At 41.6% G+C, this 23,654-nt stretch overlaps 1 protein-coding gene across 3 annotated transcripts in view; it reads left to right on the forward strand.

Moving 5' to 3' along the window:
- The window catches only part of EXT2 (exostosin glycosyltransferase 2), a 109,137-nt gene extending 103,470 nt beyond the window's left edge, over positions 1-5,667 (forward strand). For all 3 annotated transcript variants that reach the window (XM_061610822.1, XM_061610823.1, XM_061610824.1), the window contains exon 14: positions 1,494-5,667. In XM_061610822.1, coding sequence (XP_061466806.1) covers positions 1,494-1,632 — 139 coding nt within the window. In that variant the 3' untranslated portion in view covers positions 1,633-5,667. The remainder of the gene's footprint in view (positions 1-1,493) is intronic.
- Positions 5,668-23,654: the final 17,987 nt, after the last annotated feature.

Raw genomic sequence — 23,654 nt, forward strand, 5'->3', positions numbered from 1 at the left:
TGTAAGTGCCATGTCCTTCCTTTCATTGTTACTTTCATCACCGCAGTCCTTCCTTAAGATGTCTTCTTTCTTAAAACTAGTTCCCACTGTGGTATAGTGGGTTTTGATGCTTTGTGTGTTAACAGGCTCATTGAAATTTATTATGCTAAATATCCAGCTCAATTTACCTGGATGCATTCTAGACATCAGAGTTCTAACAATTATATTATTTCAAATAAATATGTCCTATTACTGACTCCTAACACCATTTGGAGATGGAGAGAGAAAATCCATTTAAAAATAAAAAATGTGGATGCTTTATTTCACTCAGCTTGGGCAATGAAAATATACCATCCAGTTTCAGGTTTGGTTTTAAAGAAATGTTGTATTTTGAGCTTTCAAGTACTATCAGTGCTGCAGACACCATAAAAGGAATGCTTGCTTGTTTTTTTGGGGGGGGGGGCAGCTTCCAGTGAATTTTTAACATAAAAAATCCAAGAAATATTTCTGTATGCCTTTGGTTTCTTACATGCTTATTTTTGCAAGCCCTGTTCTGAGCCAAATTCAACCTGACAGGGGTTCTTTAAGAGATATGTTGGCAGCTAATCCACTCTAGTTTACAGCATGTACATTGTTTTAAGAATGCTTGGAATTCTGGTGGTGAGGGAATAGGGAATCTTTGACCTCTCTGTGCAAATGTGCAGCTTACAGCATCTTTGCTGTGATTAAATGCTTCAATCTAAAAGCTTCACATCTTTGCCAAATCCTGTATAGTAGAGGCTCCACCTCCTGCTTCCTAAATCTGACAAAGTGGGCCCGAGCTTATGAGAACTTACGCCATAGTTAAATTGCTGGTTTTAAGGTGCCACTGGCCTCTTTATTGTACTTCCTACAACTTGCATGTCTACTACTCTGGAATTTGTCTCCTGTTTACTGGTAGCTCATATGAATATAGTGTTTGGAGAGAAGATTAAATTATTATGCCGCCCGACCAGATCAGCCACGCAAGGCCTTCTCTCAATCCCACCGACCAAAACAGCTAGGTTGGTGGGTACTAGGGAGAGGGCTTTTTCTGTGGTGGCCCCCACTCTCTGGAACTCCCTCCCGTTTGATCTTCGACATGCCCCTTCCCTGGATGTATTCCGCAAGGCCCTGAAGACGTGGCTATTTCAACAGGCCTTTGAGATCCTTGGGATGGGTTAATCTCCATGATTTTGTCATGCTGCAAATGTAAATATTTTATAAATGTATTAATGACTGTCCAGTATTTTATTTATTGAGACTAATGTGACTGCATTTGATATTATTGTATTTTATCTCATTTTAATGTACGTCGCCTACAGTGGCTATCTGCCAGATAGGCGACACACAAATTTTTATTATTATTATTATTATTGTTGTTGTTGTTGTTGTTGTTATTGTTGTTATTATTATTATTATTATTATGAGTTAGATAGTAGGTACATAGCTAAACTTATAGTGGGACTAAGCAATGCAATTGTTTCTTTTCCTAGGTCTGAATGCATTAACAAGTTTGCCTCTGTCTTTGGGACTATGCCTCTGAAAGTAGTGGAACACCGGGCAGATCCAGTCTTGTACAAAGACGACTTCCCTGAAAAACTGAAGAGTTTTCCTAACATTGGAAGCTTGTAAAGAATAGACACAGGGCAAATTGGATATTGGAATCCAATACATAAACAGTGACTGGTACTAAGAAAACGCATCGGGCCTTGAAGAAATGTGCCAGGGAGTATTACAGAGGTGCTTCACTCCTCATATATAATTCAAGTTTTTTCCATGAACCACAAGACTCTTAACACAGCGCAAAGCAAATGTGCCTGTACTGCATCAAAACACATGCTGCTTTCTTGCTGTATGGGTCTACTGAAATGCCATGCAAATATTTATTTGTTCTATAGAGCTCTCATGCTGGCATAGAGTTAAGCACAAACAGTACAGAATTTTTCTGCACATGTACCAACAACAAAGATTCTTCTCGAAGGGCTACTGGTTGTCACTTCAATCTATTGTGGAACAACATGGCCGCTTCCCCTAAAAGCTGCTTCCTGTATTTGATGCAAAGATCCCACATGTCCCTTCTATGCAAAGCTGACTTGCAGCCTTTGAGGTTAATGATAAGCATTAATTCTTTTGCAGATATGCCACTTATTTTGCTCAGTAAGATCGGAGAAGAAAATTGTCGTGACATTTGCTTAAACTTCTACATTACAAGGGAAAAAAGGATAACCACTGGAGTAGAATAAAGTAGTGGCCAATTATTTCCTTTACTTAGATCTACTTCTTCATGAATGTGGACACATTTCATGTTTTCTCTCATAGAAGAGAAGACCATGTGGTTGACCACCTTTGAACCTTCATTTTAAGCATGTGCAATGAATATTTCAGTCTTGGGATTTTTTTATGTCTCAGTCCTCTTTTCTTACCCTGCTGGAACATTTTTCAGTTCAGATACATATGGTCAGCACGAAAACCAATGTAGCATCAAAATAAGTACAGTTTATACTCTGGAACTGTTTAGAAAACAGTATATTGTGTTCAAACTCTTAAATATATTTCTGGAGGGAATTTCTGACCTGCCATCTTCTGAAAGCTACCAAGTGTTAGCGTGTATTAGTATGTAGAATTCACTGCCCGTAAAATGATTAAAATCCATTAAATGACTGATGCTAAAGTAATCATGATACTTGCAGTGTATGTGCCTGCAGATGATGATGGTGGGGTAGTGCCCTGGATTTGAAAATTCACTACCCCATGAAGGGCCACAGTTCGGTAGTACTGCACTGTGGAACTTGCTTCTCAAAATCAGACAGGCACCAACTGTCCGTACTTATAACTGTATGTGAAAACCTTTTTTATTTCTGCAGGCCTTCCCAGGAGGATGAACTATCCACTGATAGGAATTTGTTAGCAGGTTTTTTTAATGAGAATGAATTGTATCTGTTTTATTATATTTCATTTTTATTTTTGTGCATCACAATGATATTCCCAAATGGTTAGCAGTTGTACATATATATGTAATAAACAAATAGCAGAATATATGCTTTGCATGCAGAAGATCCCAGGTTCAATCCCTGGCATCTCCAGATGAATGGAATGAACTGCCTTCAAGTTGATTCTGACTTATGGCGACCCTATGAATAGGGTTTTCCTAGTAAATGGTATTCAGAGGTGGTTTACCATTGCCTTCCTGTGAGGCTGAGAGGCAGTGACTGGCCCAGGGTCAGCCAGTGAGCATCATGGATGTGTGGGGATTTGAACCCTGGTCTCCCAGGTTGTAGTCCAACACACTAACCACTACACCACACTTAGGGCTGGGAAAAACTGCTGCCTGAAACCCTGGAGAGCTCCGCCAGTCAGTATAGGCAATATTGAGCTAGACAGATTGATAGTCAACTCAGAATAAGGAAACATCATAGTAAATGGCACATGTAAAATAGTTAAGGGGGTACATCGGTATGACCTCGTCTGACGTATGAACAGGCATGCTTTTGAATTGCACAGAACTCTTCACCAGAAGTTAATTTGAATAACACGTATACCTTATTTATGTTGGATTTCTTTTTTCCCCTTTGTCCAACACAACAGCAGGTGTATAATACTCAAATTAGAGGTAATAGACATTTGTTTCGGAGAGTTATTTCTCTACAGTTTTAAGTTGACTAAATAAAAATACTGTCTTGCTTATGTGCATTTAGGGGAGGAAAGAGTTTTCTTCATTGCATCAACAGGGTATGTTCCAGTTAGATGCATTATGGGAGATTATCACATGTTTCTGAGGTCCACTCCACTGTAGTTTTCAGAGGTTATTCAGTCTATGGTGACACCCATCCCCCCGAGTATCCTGGTAAAAAAAAAAATTGCTCCCTGTCATGGTGATGCTTATAGAACACTAGCTGGAAGGGCACATTCCAACTTCAAACTATCAGGGAAAGTAGACTATATCATTCATTAGGGAAGGGTTTTTGTTACATTTTTTTTTCTAAACTTCCTTCAGATTACATCTTATATTCTTGACTAGAAAATTATGCTGGATGGTGGAAGGCTCAATGAGCTTTCTTTTGAGCCACACAGAACTCTTCAGCAGAAGCGGATTTGGATAAGGCATATCATTGTCACTCACTTCTCTTCTGAGTGAGGCAGAAGACTCCCTCCATGCTCAAAAGAGCTTCATCTAAGCTGTTTCTGCCATAGAAGCCTCCTTTCCTTGGTGCAGCATGTGTCAGCAGGCACTGCAAGGCAAGTGAGAGTGGGTTGCTTCTCTGAGCCCCATTCTTCCCAGTGGCTTGAATGACAAAGAAAAGTGGCAGGTGGTGAGGGAGGGTACTCTCAGAAGAAGGATCCCATCACCCCAATATGAAATGCTACCTTTTTACCAGTGAGAACATAAGCTCAACAATCTAATTGCTTATTTTATGTACGTTTCACTATAGACAATCGTCACTAACAGTACAGCTTTAAAAAAAATCCTTTCAGTTCCTTTCTTAGGAATACAATACACGAGTCCCTTAAGAATTTATCTTACGTGCGTATGTGTTCTTACAGACCTAACGGTGCTGTAATCCCTTATTTTTAATGCAGATTCTGTCAGATGCCTCCATTGTTAGTTTGTACTGTTGCCAAGCCTCAGGTTGCAATTAGTTACCTCAACAGTTGTCTTCATCCTTTTCCTCTCCATTTTCCTCTTCTGTCAACTGGACTTCTCTGTCTTTTCCAATGTCAGGCCAACACACACACCCCATTCCTGTCAGATTCTCTTTATTTTTGTAAGAATCTCTTACTGATTAAGACTGATTTCCCATTGGTCAAGGCTGAAACAGTTTCTTGCTCCAGTCAACACTGTTGGTGGCGCAAATTAGTGCTAAACTGGTAGTATGATAAACAGTACCTACAGCAATTGTTCAATTTGGGGCAATTTTCACAGTCCATTGCTTTGGAATTTTGTGCTCTTGCTTTACCCCACTTCATACTCAATTCACCTTGGAGGTGTTCTGTATGGTGAATCAATGTGCTGAAAGAACTGAAGAAACCTCTTGTGTGAGCTGCCTTTTGTTTCCAAAAGAAGGGTTATGCCAGTGTAGTATTTCCCTAAATGTGCCCACATGGGCTTTAGTACGTTGGTGTATATTTTCCTAAAGATAAAGCATATAGAACTGGGAGTGCAGTTGTTCTCCCCACTACGAGTTTATGAACTGGAGAATGAACTATTGCAGTAAGTGTTAACTTGCCACCATTTCACACTTGACATTTTTAAAAGATGTACACTTAATGATATTTCAAGTGTAAAATGTGAATGCAATAAATGTGTTTGTACTTTTTTCTTCAGGGAGCTGTGATAAGCTCCAGCTCCTTGTTTGAGTGTACATCAGTAGCAAACCCAGAATTGCTGCTGTATAATGTGAAAACAATCAGAAGCAGTCTGAAATATCTCTCTACCCACCTAGATTTCAGAAACATTAAGCAAACACACACTATTGTATTTGAAGGAACTGCAGTGAATATTCCTTTTTAAAAAGAAAGTCTTAGAGCAGTAAAATGTGTTACAGGAATTGTCCTAAAAACACTTCACAGCTGCGTTTGTGTTTTTAACTGTTAGCATTCTTTAGTGTAGAAGTTGTCCAGGCACCACATTTCCCCTGTTTGTGTGTGTGTAAATTTTCTTTTCAAAAATAAAAAACATTTGTAAAAACAATGCCTGGGTGTCTTGATGATTAAAATTACTATCTTCTCAAGTTGTACAAAATAGCAAATATGACTTCAAATAGGAAAAAACTATTTTTTAACAAATATATACCCACGTGTGTGTTCTGTTTCAGTCACAGATTTGTTGAGTCTGTAGCAACTCTACTCTGATTGGTAAAACAAAAAACACAAGCACTTAAGCAAGCATACTCCATCTACATTAAATCTTCACCAGTTGTATTTTGCCCATAATTATAAATAGTTTTAGGGTGTTTCAGCAAATGCTGCCATTTTAGTATGTATAGATGTCACATCCCTTTTTTAGAAGCAGATGTTTTTATAATATAGTTGAGCAAATGAGGGTCTATATTTGAATATGGTATACTACGTAAGGCCAGGAGACAGCAGAATGCTAAGTGTTATGTCCCAGGGTGGGTGGTTATAAAGTAGACACACCTTTCTTGCTGCCAGCTGCAGTTTGGCATGACCAGATATTCCCGCCTTCAAGGATGTGACATGGTGCAGAGGCATGCAGTTGGAGCGCTCAGAGTTAGAGCTCCTCTCAGGAATAACTGCTGCTTTGTTTTATTGAACCCTGCTGGCTGTCATCATAGGGGAGGGTCAAAGATGTCCTATGCTATTTCTCTTCCAACGCTGGTTATAGATTAACTAGCTCTGTTCCATGTATCCTTGTAAACTGCACGTATGTGAATACATGAGAATCTTTGCATGCTCCTCCACAGAACAGAGGGTTGGTACTGGGTTTATGAGTTGCTTAAGTAAGAATGGTCTGAAGAGGAGTGTCCCATTTCAAAAGTTTGAGAGAATGCTGATCTGTTACCAGTGCATAGTTTCCTCTCTGCTAGTCAAAACAGTTTAAGACATGCATGGTTGACCTATGTTTATCATGCTCAAAATGGAGTCTCTGGTATAAAGATTAGCTGGATGTTTAAGCATAAAATTGTATGTGTATCTGTGTGACAGAGCGAGAGAGTGAAAGAGAGCATGCACTATCATGATTCCCACTTTTTTAAACAAAACAAAACAAAATACTGTTTGAGCAGACGAACAATCGGCAAAGTTGATTCCCCTTTATTCTCCTCTCACTCCTGTAGACAGGTGGGAATGTTCCTGTCTTGCTGGAGAGGATGTGTCTATTCCCCCTCCAAGTGTTCTCTCATGTACTAAGGTGGGAAAGAAAAGTGTGGGGTATGTGTTAGAAGGATGCCTTGGCCTTCACATGTGGTAGAATCCTAAGGTGGTAGAGTGGACAATGCCACTTCAGACTCCTGGGGTGCAATAGGAACACAGGAAGCTGCCTTATACTGAGTCAGACCATTGATCCATCTAGCTCAGCACTGTCTACACTGATCGCCAGCGGCTCTCCTGGATTTCAGGCAGGAGTCTCTCCCAGTCCTACTTGGAGATGCCAGGGATTGAACCGGGGATCTTCTGCATGCAAGGCAGATGCTCTACCACTGAGCTGCAGCCCTTCCCCATTTTGACTTATCTCACATAATCTTGCTGAAAAGTACACAACACCTAAACATTTGAGCTGTGATAGTTGTCTGATGGCAGGACGTCTTGTGTAGAGGAACATTCATAAATAGGATTCCACATCTATAATCTGAAGTTGTTGTTGTTGTTATGTGCCTTCAAGTCGATTACGACTTATGGCAACCCTATGAATCAGTGACCTCCAAGAGCATCTGTCATGAACCACTCTGTTCAGATCTTGTAAGTTCAGGTCTGTCGCTTCCTTTATGGAATCAATCCCATCTCTTATTTGGCCTTCCTCTTTTTCTACTCCCTTCTGTTTTTCCCAGCATTATGGTCTTTTCTAGTGAATCATGGCTTCTCATGATGTGTTCAAAGTATGATAACCTCAGTTTCATCATTTTAGCTTCTAGTGACAGTTCTGGTTTAATTTGTTCTAATACCCAATTATTTGTCTTTTTCGCAGTGCATGGTATCCACAAAGCTCTCCTACAGCACCACATTTCAAATGAGTTGATTCTTCTCTTATCCACATTTTTAACTGTCCAACTTTCACATCCATACATAGAGATCAGGAATACCATGGTATGAATGATCGTGACTTTAGTGTTCAGTGATACATCATTGCATTTGAGGACCTTTTCTAGTTATCTCACAGCTGCCCTCCCCAGTCCTAGCCTTCTTCTGATTTCTTGACTATTGTCTCCATTTTGGTTAATTACTGTGCCAATGTATTGATAATCCTTGACAAGTTCAATGTCCTCATTGTCAACTGTAAAGTTACATAAATCTTCTATTGTCATTACTTTAGTCTTTACTTTACTTTACTTTAGTTCAGCTGTAGTCCTGCATTTGTGCTTTCCTCTTTAACTTTCATCAGCATTCATTTCAAATCATTGCTGGTTTCTGCTAAGAGTATGGTATCGCCTGCATATCTTAATTGATGTTTCTTTCTCCAATTTTCACACCTCGATCTTGGTCCAATCCTGCTTTCCGTATGATATGTTCTGCATACAGATTAAACAAATAGGGCAGTCTTTCCCAACCAGTGTGCCTCCAGATGTTGTTGGACCACAACTCCCATCAGCCTCAGCCAGCATTGCCAATGGTCAGAAAAGATGGGGATTGTGGTCCAACAACATCTGGAGTCACACTGGTTGGGAAAGGCTGAAATAGGGTGATAAAATACACCCGTCTCACACCCTTTCCGATGGGGAACCAATCAGTTTCTCCATATTCTGTCCTTACAGTAGCCTCTTGTCCAGAGTATAGGTTGCGCATCAGGACAATCAGATGCTGTGGCACCCCCATTTCTTTTAAAGCATTCCATAGTTTTTCATGATCTACACAGTCAAAAGCTTTGCTGTAGTCTATAAAGCACAGGGTGATTTTTTCTGAAATTCCTTGGTTCCATTATCCAACATATGTTTGTGATATGATCTCTGGTGCCTCTTCCCTTTCTAAATCCAGCTTGGACGTCTGGCATTTCTCGCTCCATATATGGTAAGAGCCTTTGTTGTAGAATCTTGAGCATTACTTTACTTGCATGGGATATTAAGGCAATAGTTCAATAATTACTTCATTCCTTGGGATCCCCTTTGTTTGGAAGTGGGATATATATTGAACACTTCCAGTCTGTGGGCCATTGTTTAGTTTTCCATATTTCTTGACAAATTTTTGTCACATTTTTGACAGATTCAGTCTCAGTAGCTTGTAGCAACTCTATTGGTATGCCATCTATTCCTGGTTATTTGTTTCTTCCAAGTATTTTAAGAGCAGCTTTCACCTCACATTCTAAAATTTCTGGTTCTTCATCTTATGGTTCCTCCGTGAATGAATCTGTCATCCTGGCATCTCTTTTATAGAGTTCTTCAGTGTATTGCTTCCATCTTCCTTTTATTTCATCTCAGTCAGTCAGTGTGTCCCCCTGTTGATTATTCAACATCCCTACTCTTGGTTTAAATTTCCCTTTCATTTCTCTAATCTTTTGGAATAGGGCTCTTGTTCTTCCCATTTTGTTGTCCTTTTCTATTTCTATACAATAACTATTGTAATAGTTTTCTTTGTCCCTACGTACTAGTTGTTGTATAGTTGCATTTAGGGTTCTGACCGTGTTTCTATCTCCTTTTGGTTTTGCCTTCCTTCTCTCTTTGACCATTTGAAGAGTTTCTTCAGTCATCTATTGAGGTCTTTCTCTCTTTTTAACAAGAGGTATTGTCTTTTTGCATTCTTCCCTGATAATGTCCCTGACTTCACTCCATAGTTCTTCTGGTTCTCTGTCAACTAAGTTGAAAGCCTCAAACCTGTTCTTTATTTGATCTTTATATTCTTCTGGGATGTTATTTAAATTGTATTTTGGCATTATGATTGCTTTGTTGTTCTTTAACTTTACTCTGATTTTCAATACGATCAGTTCATGATCTGTACCGCAGTCTGCTCTTGGTCTTGTTTTTGCAGAAAGTATGGAACTTCTTCCATACTTCCAATTATATAATCATTTTGATTCCTATATTGACCATCTGGTGATGTCCACGTGTACAGTCATCTTTTCGGTTGCTCAAAAATGTGTTGGCAAGAAACAAATTTATTGGCTTCACAGAATTCAATAAGTCTTTCTCCTGCTTCATATCTGTCTCCTAAGCCCCATTTCCCCACAATTCCTAGTTCTTCTTTGTTCCCTAATTTTGCATTCCAGTCCCCCATGATTATCATCATATCTTGTTTTGGTGTGTGATCAATTTCTTCCTGTACTTCTGCGTAAGATCTCTCCAATTCTTCTGCGTTTGACATTGGAGCATAGACTTGGATGATGGTTATGTTAATAGGTTTCCCGTTTAATCTCATTGAAATCACTCGCCCAGACCTTGCGTTGTAGCTCCTAATTGCTTTTGCTACATCACTTTTCAACATTAAAGCAACCCCGTTTCTTCTTGATTTCTCATTTCCTGCATAAAATATTTTGTAGTTGCCTGATTGAAAATGTCCCATTCCAGTCCATTTTAATTCACTCACGCCAAGTATTATAATGTTGATACGCTCCATTTCTTGCTTGACAATTTCAAACTTTCCCTGGTTCATGCTTCTCACATTCCATGTTCCTATTGTGTGCGTCGTACAACTCCGGACTCTCCTTTTGCATCTGTGTGCATCAGCCTCTGGGCTTCCTTTCGGCTTTGACCCAGCAGCCTCATTAGTCACAGCGCTACTCGTACTTGTCCTTTGTTCTTTCCCAGTAGCTCGGTGAGTGTCTTCTGACCTGGGGGTCTCATCTTCCAGCACTATCTCGTGTTGCATTTTGGATACTCTGTTCATTGGGTTTTCGTGGTAAGAGGTATTCAGAGGTGGTTTACCATTGCCTTCCTCTGAGTTTGGATGCATCTTAGTCTGGTGTCTCAGCTTTGACCATTCCGCCATGGGTGCCCCTGCTAGGAGTCTAGCCTCTTGGTCTAGACTCCTGACGGCATTGCTCTCAGCTTCTTCAACACTCTCAAAGCCCCTCACCACGTTAAGGTGTGCATCCTAAAGGGATCTGAAGTACTATCCATTATTCCAACTTGGGACTCTTCCAGGTCATTCTGTGGTGGGTGTGGGCATCCTCCTGTGATGGGGAGAAGGGAGGGTGGGAGAGGGAGGCTGAGGTGTCTGTTCTCTGATTTGCATCAGAACTGTCTGTGTCTACTTTGACCAGGCATTCCCGACTTGGTGCTCTCCAGATGATGTTGCATACATTCCTGATGACTGGCCATGACTTTGGCTGGTGGAGTTGGAGTCAAACAACATCTGGAGGGCACTAGGCTATGGAAGGCTGACAAAGACTGAATGAGACCAGGCTTTTTCAACTTGGAAAAGCCACTGTTGCCTGGAAAAGTACAAAGAGTACAACGTGTATGAAGCATTTTCCTAAGGCCTGTAAACTCTTGCTGATAGTGAACAAGGAATTCCAAAATTGCCCGTGTAAGAGATGCAAACCTTGCATCCTGTTAGTGAAGACCTGGTGCCCATCCAGTTATTATACAAACAATGTTATTTAGAAGTAAGTATAATCATCACCTGACCTCCGCTATCCAACTCTGGTAATGTCTAGGTTGGACTACAGCAATGTACTATATGGGGCTGCTTGTGAAGACTCCCATTAGTACAGAATGCAGATGTTAGATTACTAATTGGGACCGGGTATTATGGTTATGCCCATACTATGCTAACTGCACTGGCACCCAATCCATTTCTCAGTGCAACACAAAGTGCTAGTTTTGACCTTCAAAGCCCTTCAGAGCTTAGGATCAGGATACTTGAAGGGGCACCTGTCTCCATATGTACTCACCCATACATTAAGATCTTCAGTAGAGAACCTCCTGCAAGTGTCTGCAAGGAGGTGGCTACCAGTGAGAGGTCCTTCTCAGTGGTGACACCCTAGATGTATAATGCTGTCCCCAGAAAGGTTCAGCAAACATCTAATTGTCCTTTTAGCACCAGGCAAAGATCTTATTTTCCCTACCTTTTAAGATGCAATTGTAACCTTGTTTACTGTCTTATGATTTTGTGGCTTTAATTTATGTCTTTGTGTTTACATTGTTTTGAGTTTTTTTGTGAAGCAGCATGTGGATATGATTGAAAGATCTTATAAAAGTAGTGATATAAATACTATTTTATTTCTATTTATTATAACACTTTTCCTGGAAGCACTCACAGCACTTCACAACATTCTTGATACTTTCACAAACCCATTAGAGCGGTGGTGGTAACCCCGTGGCCTTCCAGATTTATTTCATTTATTTATTATTTGATTTATATTCCTCCCTTCCTCCCAGCAGATGTTGTCAGACTACAACTCCCATCACCCCTAACCATTAGCCATGCTGAATGAGGTGATGGAAACTGGAGTCCAACAGCATCTAGAGGGCCTTACTTGCCTCATCCCTGCATTACAGGTAGGGAGCTGTGGCTGAGAGACAGCCGTTTGATGGGCTGGCCCTTTGGCAGACTCCAGGCTGACCTGTGGAACATGGGATTTACATATGTCATCTTCTTAACCACTGAACAATATTCACAGACAATGCAACTCGGCTCTTCCAAACATAAACATGTAATCTGTAGTGTGTAAGTGATGCTATCTTCCTTTCCTCATCCACCCACAAGCAACTCTCCCTACAGTATTTAAGTGAATGAACCTCAAAAAGAAGTACATGAATGTAAGCCCATTCAGTTTATTCTGAAGTCAACAATATCTGGTACTTATAGCTGTTGAAGTTGGTGGGTTATCATCAGTTTAAACCCAACTATCATAGCTTGCCTGAAGTTTCCTCAAGGGTATAAGTTTACCAGAGGGTAAAAAAAGCAAGGCCAATTGGCTGAGAAACCATAAATAGGGAAAATTATATGTGACCTCTCTTATTTTTTTAAGCATGTACTCTATACAGTATATATGGAATGGGGAAGCTGTGGCCCTCCAGAGGTTGCTGGACTCCAGCTCCCATTAGCCTCAGCCGGCATGGTCAATAGTCAGGGATGATGGGAGTTGGAGTTGCAACAGCATCTGGAGAGCCCAAGGCCTGATTTCCCATCCTTGCCATATAGGAATGTCTCATCCGGAGCTTCTAACGGAAGGATGCCAGTCTATTGATTGAGGCTGTAATTCTATGCATATTTGTCCGGGAGGAAGTCCCATTACACTCAATGAATAATTCCTACTATTAATAAGAATAATTTATTACAATAGTAGTAGTAATAGTAGCAGTATCAATCTGTATCATGAACAGAATTGTGAAGGACCAGGACAAAAAAAAAAAAAAATGGGAAAATACCTGGGGGGGGGTTCAGTTTTTCCCCCTGTTCCCTCTCCCCAAATTTATCTGGAAAAGGGGGGATTCTGGAAAATGGGATTCTCCCCATTTTTCTCCCCCCCCCCATTTTCCTGGTTTTCCCAGGGCCTTTACATCTGTATCCACGGGTAGCCTGCTTTTGATTACTCTTTACATTCATCCAAACAGTCTCCCTTGTGAAATAACAAGGAGGATGGCAATAACAAGGAAGTGCTTTCTTTTTGAAAACACAAGAAAGGGAGCTCAACTTAGCCTAGATGTCACAACATGTGATGTGGAAATTCTATCCGTTAATTCCAATTGTTTGGGAACTACTTCAAGTCTAGGAACTCTGTACATGCTGGTAGAGGCGTTCTACTATATAGGTAGAGCGGAACACGCCTGGCTCAGATTTGGCCATGTTCGCAAACCAATGAAGAGAAAGTAGACCCTGCCAGACCATTAGGAGTAAATTAATTTTAGACTCTGGACTTAATAGTCTTATGACCTCTCTTATGCATTGGGAGTGGAAGTGGCGACCATCCCGTGTCCCGAAGGTCTGATCATCAGAGCCTCTGGAATTTAATGTCTCTTAAGGCTGCCATTAAACTCTGTGGTTTATATTCAATTAAGTCTTACTCAGATCTATTGAAGTTAATGGACCTAAGTTAGTCATGTCTATTAACTTCAGTGGGTTTACTCTGAGTAGGACTAGCTCTGAAGACTGCCAAATGAGTTTTACTTGCGAATAAACATACGAAGGTTCAGACCTTTGATAGACTCCTCATTTGTTAATTTGGAGGACCCATACTGAAGAGAGCAGGCATTAAAATCAATGGAGAAATGTTCACCTGAACACAGAAAGAGGCTTCAACTGAGGACGAACCCTAAGGACAGTTAAACTAGGCACTGATTTGTTTTGTGGAAACATTAACTGAGGATTTCAAAGGATCACATGTGATCTGGGAGACACATCAGCCCCCATGCTCACCTATTACTCCTTGAATGGGAACTTAACACCATCAGCTACCTCTCCAAGTAGTAGAACCTGCTTCCAAGTAAACTGGGCAAATCCCACCATGAGGAGTCCGTGTATTTAGGATCTGGGTGAAAGAAACAAATGAAAGCCAGTGTGGTGTAGTGGTTAAAGTACTGGACTAGGACCTGGGAGGCCAGATTTCAAATCCCCACTTGGCCATGAAGCTTTTCCCACATCGCAGCTGGGGCACTCTCATACTTTCTGGTAAACTCCAGACATGCTTTTGGATGGTACTTTTTGAATAACAGCTTCTTTCTTGCCACCCTCTCATACAGGCCACTATTATGCAGAGCTCTTGATATGGTTGACTGGTGCACCTACTCCACTCCCAGCCACTGAACTCTGTAGCTCCTTCAAAGTGATCGTTGGGCTCTCTGTGGCTTTCTCACAAGTCCCCTTGTTTGAGCGCTGAGTTTTGAAGGACGGCCTTTTCTTGGCAGTGCCTGGGTGGTGTGATACAGCTTCCACTTCCTGACTATTGATTCAGCTGTGCTCACTGGGATATCCAAACACTTGGATATTATTTTGTACCCTTTTCCTAATCTATGCATTTGTATGACATTATCTCTCACTTCTGTAGCTCTTTGGTCTTCATTTTCCTTCAGATCCACAGCCTGACCAATGATCCTTCAACAGAGGGGGTTTTATCCTGGCAATGTGACAGCACCTTTAATGGTTCACAGGTGGAGGCCGGTGGTGAGGTAATTCGGTCCTCGATAGAGCAGTTTCTTTCATCTGTGTAAAGTGGGAGCTTCCACAGCACAGGGGTTGAATACTTATGCAAGCAACATATTTCAGTTTTTTATGTTTCTTACAGACATTTCCCAACATAAAACCAATGTCACCTTACAATAATTGATTTTGAGTTTCAGTGTTTCAAAATAAAATATCATACAGAATGAAATTATAATGTACCATTTGTAATTCAGTAATATGAGAGCATAAGTCAGGGGTCTGAGTACTTTTGCAAGGCATTGTATGCTGTTGGACATAGGGCTCACTCTTTTTCAAACAATCATTTCTATGTTCCTTTAGATCTCTTTCATTAAAAAAAAAAGTAATCTAGTACCATGAAAATATGTGTGAGGATTTAGTTTAGACCTAGTTAAATTGCAGTCCTGGTTTTACAAGGAACTGAGAAAAATGTAAATAATAGCTAGGACTCAAACATGAGTGAGGGTGGAAAAGATATTGCAGTCCCAAGAAAAATGTTGTGAAGGAAAACAAACAACAGCGGTGACATTTGCTTAGTAGTAATACTTCATTGCAGCACCCTCCCCCACAACACGTTAAAGCTGAGCCATATACATTTTGGGGGGATGGTGAGAGATTCATGAAGAGGATTCTTTTTTTCCACAAATCATAATTTGTTGTTATGTGCCTTCAAGTCAATTACAACTTATGGCGACTCTATGAATCAGTGACCTCCAATAGCATCTGTCGTGAACCACCCTGTTCAGATCTTCTAAGTTCAGGTCTGTGGCTTCCTTTATGGAATCAATCCATCTCTTGTTTGGCCTTCCTCTTTTTCTACTCCCTTCTATTTTGCAGTCCATGGTATCCGCAAAGCTCTCCTCCAAAACCACATTTCAAATGAGTTTATTTTTCTCTTATCCGCTTTTTTCACTGTCCAACTTTCACATCCATACATAGAGATCGGAAATACCATGGTCTGAATGATCCTGACTTTAATGTTCAGTGATACATCTTTGCATTTGAAGACCTTTTCTAGTTCTCTCAGAGCCCTACCCAATCCTAGCCTTCTTCTGATTTCTTGACTATTGTCTCCATTTTGGTTAATGACTGTGCCAAGGTATTGATAATCCTTGACAAGTTCAATGTCCTCGTTGTCAACTGTAAAGTTACATAAATCTTCTGTTGTCATTACTTTAGTCTTCTTGATGTTCAGCTGTAGTCCTGCTTTTGTGCTTTCCTCTTTAACTTTCACAAATTATAATATATGTACACATTTTGGATGTTCATTGCTTTAGGTCTGAAGCATGCTTGAAATCGGAGGGTTGAACTGAAGTCTTGAGAGACTGAGTCCTACCCAACACCACAGGAAACATCTGAACCAAGATGGCTGTCCTTCAGGACAAGCTACGTGTGCCAGAAGCAATAGCTAACCCAGCGCCAAGCCATCAGCCCACCAGTATTTATTATTGGTTTGAATGTTGCCCTCGGCCTACCTCAGGTTTAAAGCTGCTTGGAATTCCTTGCCTTTTCTGTGTAATTTCAGTTCTGAACAAACCGCTCTTTCACAGTCTTACATCTGCTGAGCTTCAGGATTCCACTGCCTGCCAGGTTCTTGTGGCAGTGGCTGTGAAGGAAAAGTTGTGTTTCTCATTAAGGGGCTAACAAATGGCAACATCTGAGACAATTAGTTGAAATGGAACAGTGATGGTGGTGGCTGAGGCGTAATCCACTGGAGGAAACACAGCACAGCCCTGATAGGTATTCCCAGCAGAAATTCCAGCAGGATTTCTGAGAAGGGATACTGAATGGAGAGAGGCCCCCTGTTTGCCAGCTTCATTTTCCGGAGTTGGTTCCAATAATTCCTCTTCAAATGTCCTTGACTTTATCCTCGTTCGCCTTGATTGTCAGTTTACTTGGAGAAAAAACGGAAATGCTTAACTCGTTCACCACCTAACCCCTCTGAGATGCTATTATAGTTCTCAGTAAGCTGAGACATGAATAGTAGTGGTTATATTAGACAGTTTATAGGCTGTTGCTGTTACTTGACCTCTGATGGAGATACTGCAGTATCCTTATCACCACTTGTAAAAAATACAGAGAGAGAGAGAGTCTGTCGGTCTGAGAGAGAGCAAGTCTACAAAACTTATGAATATGGTTAACACACCAGGAAACTATTTTAAATTTGATTGATTGGCCCCGAATCCTGAAATATGTCTGTTTGAGTAACCAGACATGCTTTTCTGTTCTTGCAAACAGATGCTAATTTTAAAAATGCAGACTGTCAGTTTCTGGTCACCCTTTGCATCAATTTAAATAATAGGGCACCCCGAATTGCCTCTTGGGGATGTGGAACTGTCACATTACAAGGACAATGGATGTGAGGTTTCAAGAGCCTAAAATGTTAACATTTGGATATTCCCAACAGTGATCCTAGGTCCTTATTTAGGACTGCATCTGAAGTTGGATCTCCAATGCAATTTCTTAAGACTGGCAACTAAAATGAAAAGTCTGTGAGCAATGTGGAGGAGGAGGAGGAGGAGAATGATGGTTTTTATGTGGGTCTGTAGAAAGCAGGAGTTTGGGCTGCAAATCCTTCAGAACTTTTGAAAGATTTATAAAGTATGTTTCCTATCATTGATGGAAAATTCTGAATTATTTCAATTACTGTATATAAAGTAACTAGAATAGTATCGCACTTATAGCTATTATATTCTGTACATGTATGTATGTGATACTTCAGTATACACAGAACCCTCCTTTAGTTATCTGCACTTATGGTGACTTTTTACACTATGGCTTGTACTTTGATATAGTGTGTCTGTTGTGAACGGTGGAGGTATGTAAAAAATAACACCTTTCCTTTTAAGTTACACATGCATTGCAGCTAAATAAAATCCTTAGAAACATGAAGTCTAAAAGGGCACAAAAAGGCCCATGTGCTGCGTCTGTCTGTTTCATCAGTCACTTTCATTCTAAAGATAAATAGCTGTCTATATGAGGAAAGTGCAGGATACAACCAACAAACTCTTGTTTGTCTTGGATTAAAAGTAACACCTTGACACATGGTTTCCATATGGCCATAAAGATATGCCTTTGCCACCTTCTCATATGTGTAACAGCTATGGTAGCTCTATTTTATTAAAAAATTAGTCTAATATTTGAAAAAGAAAAGGTTAAAAAGAACCCTAAAACCAAGCTAGTAGCATATTAAACATTACTTTTCCATTATGAAATTCCATACCTAAATGGATTTCAGCCATTAAATAGCTCTCAAATCTTCTAGCCATAAAATTCAACAGTTGTGTGGACTCTCTGTAACCTGCAATCAGTGTCCCAACCTGGCCAGCTCCCTCCTCATACGAAATGAGAAAATAACCCAGACGCCTCTGGGGTTTCTCTTGCTTTGTACATCTTGATCCATTTCCCCTTGCTAGCTCTCCATCCCTTCTTGCAGTTATAAGCGGATTCATATAACCCACCCAACCCTGGATTCAAGCCATGCTGGCCAGTGGCCATGCTCCCCACCACTACTACCATGCATGAGGGCGGGTGTATGTGTGTGGCTGCCAGGACTTACCCTGTTTTCTTCCATCATCATAGGAATGCTCATAATGTCACAGGCATAAGCTGAGTAGGATTCATTTCACTCCCATTCACCATATTCACCTACTAGATTGGAAGTGCTTTAAAACACACATAAAGAGCAGTGTAACAGTTTGGATTATGCTGTTGTCCAAATGTATGCTATGTAAGAAGAAGGTCCTACCCTTTGCAGGGTTTTGCAGGAATGCGAGAACCAGAAGAGTCTTCCAACAATGCAATGTGGAGCTGATTTCGGTCAAAGTGGCAGCCCTAGACTGGGCAGCAGTGGGGAGCAGCTACTTGTAACACCAGTAAAGCTACAGCCTATTATAACCAGAGCTTGGAAAAGTTAATTTTTTGAACTACAACTCCTATCAGCCCAATCCAGTGGCCATGCTGGCTGGGGCTGATGGGAGTTGTAGTTCAAAAAAGTAACTTTTCCAAGCTCTGATTATAACACTAGTAAAGCTCTACTGAACTCTAAGCCAGCTACCATGTGGGTGCAGAGAGTGGTAAGAGTGTGTTTTTTGAAATTCTCTTACACCATCCTGTGCAAGTTCAGGGACTATCTGCTCCCATTGCCAGATGTTTGCTTCCTTTGAAGCTGAGCTTGAACTATAAAAGCCTCAAACAGCCAAGGCCCCAAATACCTCAAAAACACACCCTCCATTGTGATCTCCAAGCTGAACCAAGTCTCCTGTCCGTACCACCATCCATTTGCCATATTCTTACTGTTAAAAAGGAGCCATGTAGAGAAGCATTCCTTCTGGCTGTACTGTACCTACATGACAGGGCTGTAGCTCAATGTTAAGGTATCTGCCTTGCATGCAGAAGGTCCTGTGTTCAGTCCCTGGCATCTCCAGGTAGGATTGGGAGAGATCCCTTTCTGAAATCCTGGAAAGACACTGCCAATCAGTGTAGACAGTATTGAGCTAGATGGACCAATGATCTGACTCAGTATAAGGCAGCTTCCTAAGTTTCTCTACTTGGAGGGGAGGACATAGAGCGGTCACTTATACATTGTGGGGGGAAAAGGAACCCATTACCAAAAAAGAGTACAGAAGAGGACACATATTTGCATTTGGTGATTTATGTGTATAGATGCAGATTTAGAAAGAATGACTGTAATGTAAGTAGAAACACAGTACATCTCACCACAATAGGGAAGACTGTGACCAGGTGATCTGTGTGCCTGCTAAGCCTGCACTGACCAGGTGCTGTTGCTGGTCAATTTAAAGGTCTCTGTTTTCCTTCCTTTAAACCAGATTTGGACGAGACACCCCTTTAAATAGAAGGCTCCTTCAAATAGAGGACTATCCTCTGTAAAGTAGAATATATGGATACTCAAGCACAGGAGTAGCTAACCTCTGGTCCTCCTGATATTGTTGGACTCTAACTCCCATCAGCCCAACTAGCAAAGCCAGTGGTCAGGGATGATGGAAGATGTAATCCAGCCCTGGGCTCCTGCTGGAAGGAAGGGAAGGATACTACTACTACTACTACTAATAATAATAATACACATCTGGAGGGCCAGAGGCTAGACTCCCCTGCTCTAGCAGGTGGCCCCAAGTTCAACCTCCCACAACTCCAGCCGAAGGAGTTCAGGTGGCAGAACTGGGAATGAGCTTTGCCCAAGACCACGGTGAGTTACCATAAGCAGATGGCACTGACCCAGATAGGCCATCAAAAGTCTAACCTAGCATAAAGTGGCTTCATGAATTTCTATGTCAGAGGCCTGCCAGCACTGCAGCCTACGCACTAACCAGAAGCAGTACAAAATCTCTCAGACTGGCCTGGCTCGGGGAGTGTGAAGAGTTAAAATGTTTCTTTTACCTGTTCTGTTGGTTTTTAACCAGGTGTTTTCTAGGTCTTTTAAGCATTTGCTCCCCATCTCTATCCTTCAGATGATGCAGCTTCTAACTGCTAAATGTATTCTCTCCAGTGAAATGATTTCTTTTCTCCCTGCCACTGCCACTGCCCCTCTGCAAAAGATAGGGCAGTGCAGCTGTTAGAACAATGGAACTGGACATGCTGGGTTTTCTACACAATCTTAGCAAATATTTCATCATCATCATCATCATCATCAATCCTTCACCATGAGGTCGCAGGGCAGGTTTTAACAATTTAAAAATGCAAGATTAAAAACAGTTAAAACAAATTATATTTTTCTAAGAGTTCACGAGTAGTACAATACTGCGAGGCTAGGCAGGCAAGGCGGCGCAGCGGTGGGAATGTGTGAGGCACCCGGTGGCGGTACACGCAGGTGAGCAAGCGAGGGGCTGGTCGCAGTTGTGCTGGCTGGCCCTGGCCCTTGGTGGGTGGGTTGGTGGGTGAGAGAGAGGGTGGGCCATGGGTGGGAGGGCATGTGGGCAACCCGGGAGGGGGAAGGGAGGGAAATTTGTGGGGAGGAGGGAGGGTGACCCATGGGGAAGAGAGAGGGGATGCACTGGTGACCCATGGAGAGAGGGAGGAAGCACTAGTGATCCCTGGTGGGAGCACCAGTGACCCATGGGGAGAGCTGCAATCCATGGGGAGGGAGGGTAAGTACAGGTGACCCGTTAGAGGGAGTGCTGGTGACAGTAGGCAGATTGAGGAGCGAAGCAAGCAGAGGCAGAGCCGTGTGTGTGTGTAAGGTGCAACTTCAGGATATGACAAAAAGGTGCATCTTTAGGACATGACAAAAGCTATCCAGTGAAGGTGCCAGACACACCTCTGTGGGGCTGCCACAAAGAATGCCATATCCCATGCTACCTCCCCCCCCCAACTTCTGGGGGAGATGGAACTACCTAGAACACCCTCTCTGCCAATCTTAACACCAGTGCAGCTGTTAAACGGGTTATGTGAGCTTCATTTTATTGGTCCACATCCAGCCCATCACCACCTCCAAGCGCCGGTGTAGTGCCTCAACTGCCTTTGCTGATTCAGGTGGGATGGAGAGATAGAACTGGGTGTCATCCATATTGGTGACACTTCACTCCAAATACCTTAAATATCTTTGGGGGGGGGAGATGAAACCCTGCAGGATGCCACAGGACAACTCCCATAACATCAGACAATATTCCCCTCTCTCCCAATACAACTACTTTCTAGAAAAGGCCTTGAAGGTAGGAGTGGAGCCACTGTACTACAGCAGCCCCAATCCCCACTGCCCAGAGCCAGCCCAGAAGGATACAGAAGTCAACAGTATCAGAAGCCACCATGAGATCAAGGAGAATGAGCAGGGTCACATTCCCCATCATTTTCCCAACAAATGTTATCAACCAGGTTGAGGATGACCACACCAGTTTCCTGCTATGAACCAGTCAGAGAGGGGTCCAGATTATCAATTTCCTCCAAGCATGCCTGAAGCTAGACTGCCACCACCCTCTCAAGCACCTTGCCCTAAAAAGAGATATTCACCACTGACTCAGCTATGTGTGTGTTTCCTGGTAAATTCTTGATGTACACAGCTTTAATCATAGCCAATTTATGGTAGTGATTCTCATATTGCTGATCACACCTTACCACAGAGCAGAGCCTGGAAAAGTTACTTTTTTTGAACTACAACTCCCACCAGCCCAATCCAGTGGCCACGCTGGCTGGGGCTGATGGGAGTTGTAGTTCAAAAAAGTAACTTTTCCAAGCTCTGCCACTGAGTTTAAGAAACCATGCCGACAAGCGTGCAGGTTCCCACAAGTGGAAAATGGGGTGAATGTAGTGCAGCTGGTAGAAGTGGATGCTCTTTCTAGACTGATGGCAACCACTGAGACAGAGGTTCCTCTACTATTGAAAAAATTAAGTTGGTCACTTCCTCCTGTTTGTAAGATACCGATAGACATGGACAGTCTACTATCTTAGATAATTAATCACAGATGGCTTTTCCAACCCAAATGATTCCTGAAGCAATGTAGATGGCATGTCACCTAGGACTTAATATCATGTAATGATTGCTGTCCAACCCAACAAGGTAAATCTGAATACAAAAGAATATTTGAATATTAATCATTGCAATGCTCATCGGGGCCCAAGTTGGTCAGATGCATCTATTAACATTTCTCTGCATCCAAGGTCAACCATTGGTAGGCCAAATAATTGCCCACAGCTACAGCCGGTTTGGGCTTATGATGGAAACCTAATGGAAAACAAATGTCAGAATTCGTCATTTGTGTAGTTTTTCAAGAGATGAGTCGAAACCTAGATTATGTTTGGGCTCTGATCACACACTTCTCTCTCAACATGTGATGTAAGAAGCAATCCCAACATAACTTGCCACATGTATGTACACTTGAAAACGCAAAGCTGTGAGCACCAATGCCACGTCAAAATCATTGTCGTCGTCGTCTTCCATTATCAGGTCTTCAGTTCATCTACTAGCAGCCTCTCAACAACCCATTGGCTGGCTCAGATTTTGCCTGCAGGATGTTCCCGTCACTACTTCTTGGCTGCTAAGAATCTCTAGAGGCAGTGAGGCTGTGAGCTGCCACCTGTTGTTAATCTAGCCTTGTTTAATCCATTCTGCTCTGTGTCAGCAGTTCAAAGGGGCACTGTTAGTATTTTTTGCCAACTTCAATTAATGTGAGATTTTAGAGGCCCCCCTCCGATCGCATTTCATCTGTCATGAGTCAGGCACAAAATAGACAGATTTCAGTTGGGAGTAGAGAAGAGACAGCTTATGGCAACTAACAGCAACAACAACACCACAAATAGTATTTTTTTGGATCTTTTCTGCCTGTGTTCTGGGTGTTTACCAGTCTTTTCCCAGCAACCTTCTTTCTGTTTAAATTTTGTTTGGAGTTCTAAGAAATGTCATCTCGCTGTCACTCTCAACTCTACAGGGAGAAAAGACTGTAAGTGCAATACCTTCCAACAACAAAAAAGGAAAAACAAGATGCAAAGCAGTTTGTTCTTTTTGTTTAATATTACAATGTAATGAATTTGTAATACATATCTGTATAGGCAGTAAAACTGTATGGCACAACCTCACGCTGCAGTTTTTGTGGGTGTTTTTTTTTATTCCATTATTTTATTCGTGAACATTTTTGAATGTATATTTTCATATATTCTGCCTCAGGCCATAAAGCTAAAGGGGGGAAAGTTGCATTTATACAAGGTTACAATATTTTACAACAATAATATTGACTGAGGTTTGTTTTCTTGTGATCTTTCTGCCATTCTCGTTTTCAAACACTGCACACCCCAAAATCTGATATATTATTATACATTGAAAACTGTCCTTCAACATCAGTAGTATAAAAGTCCTAGTACTATGTTCATGAAAGGAGAGCTGGTTTGGGTAATACGTTACCCCAGTTTGCTGTAAAGGGTCAGGATCTGTGAGGGGGGGGAGGGTCACACTTTGGCTTCCCTGTGAGATCATCCATGAA

Source organism: Rhineura floridana, chromosome 2, assembly GCF_030035675.1.
Source record: "Rhineura floridana isolate rRhiFlo1 chromosome 2, rRhiFlo1.hap2, whole genome shotgun sequence".
Classification (NCBI taxonomy): Eukaryota; Metazoa; Chordata; class Lepidosauria; order Squamata; family Rhineuridae; genus Rhineura; species Rhineura floridana.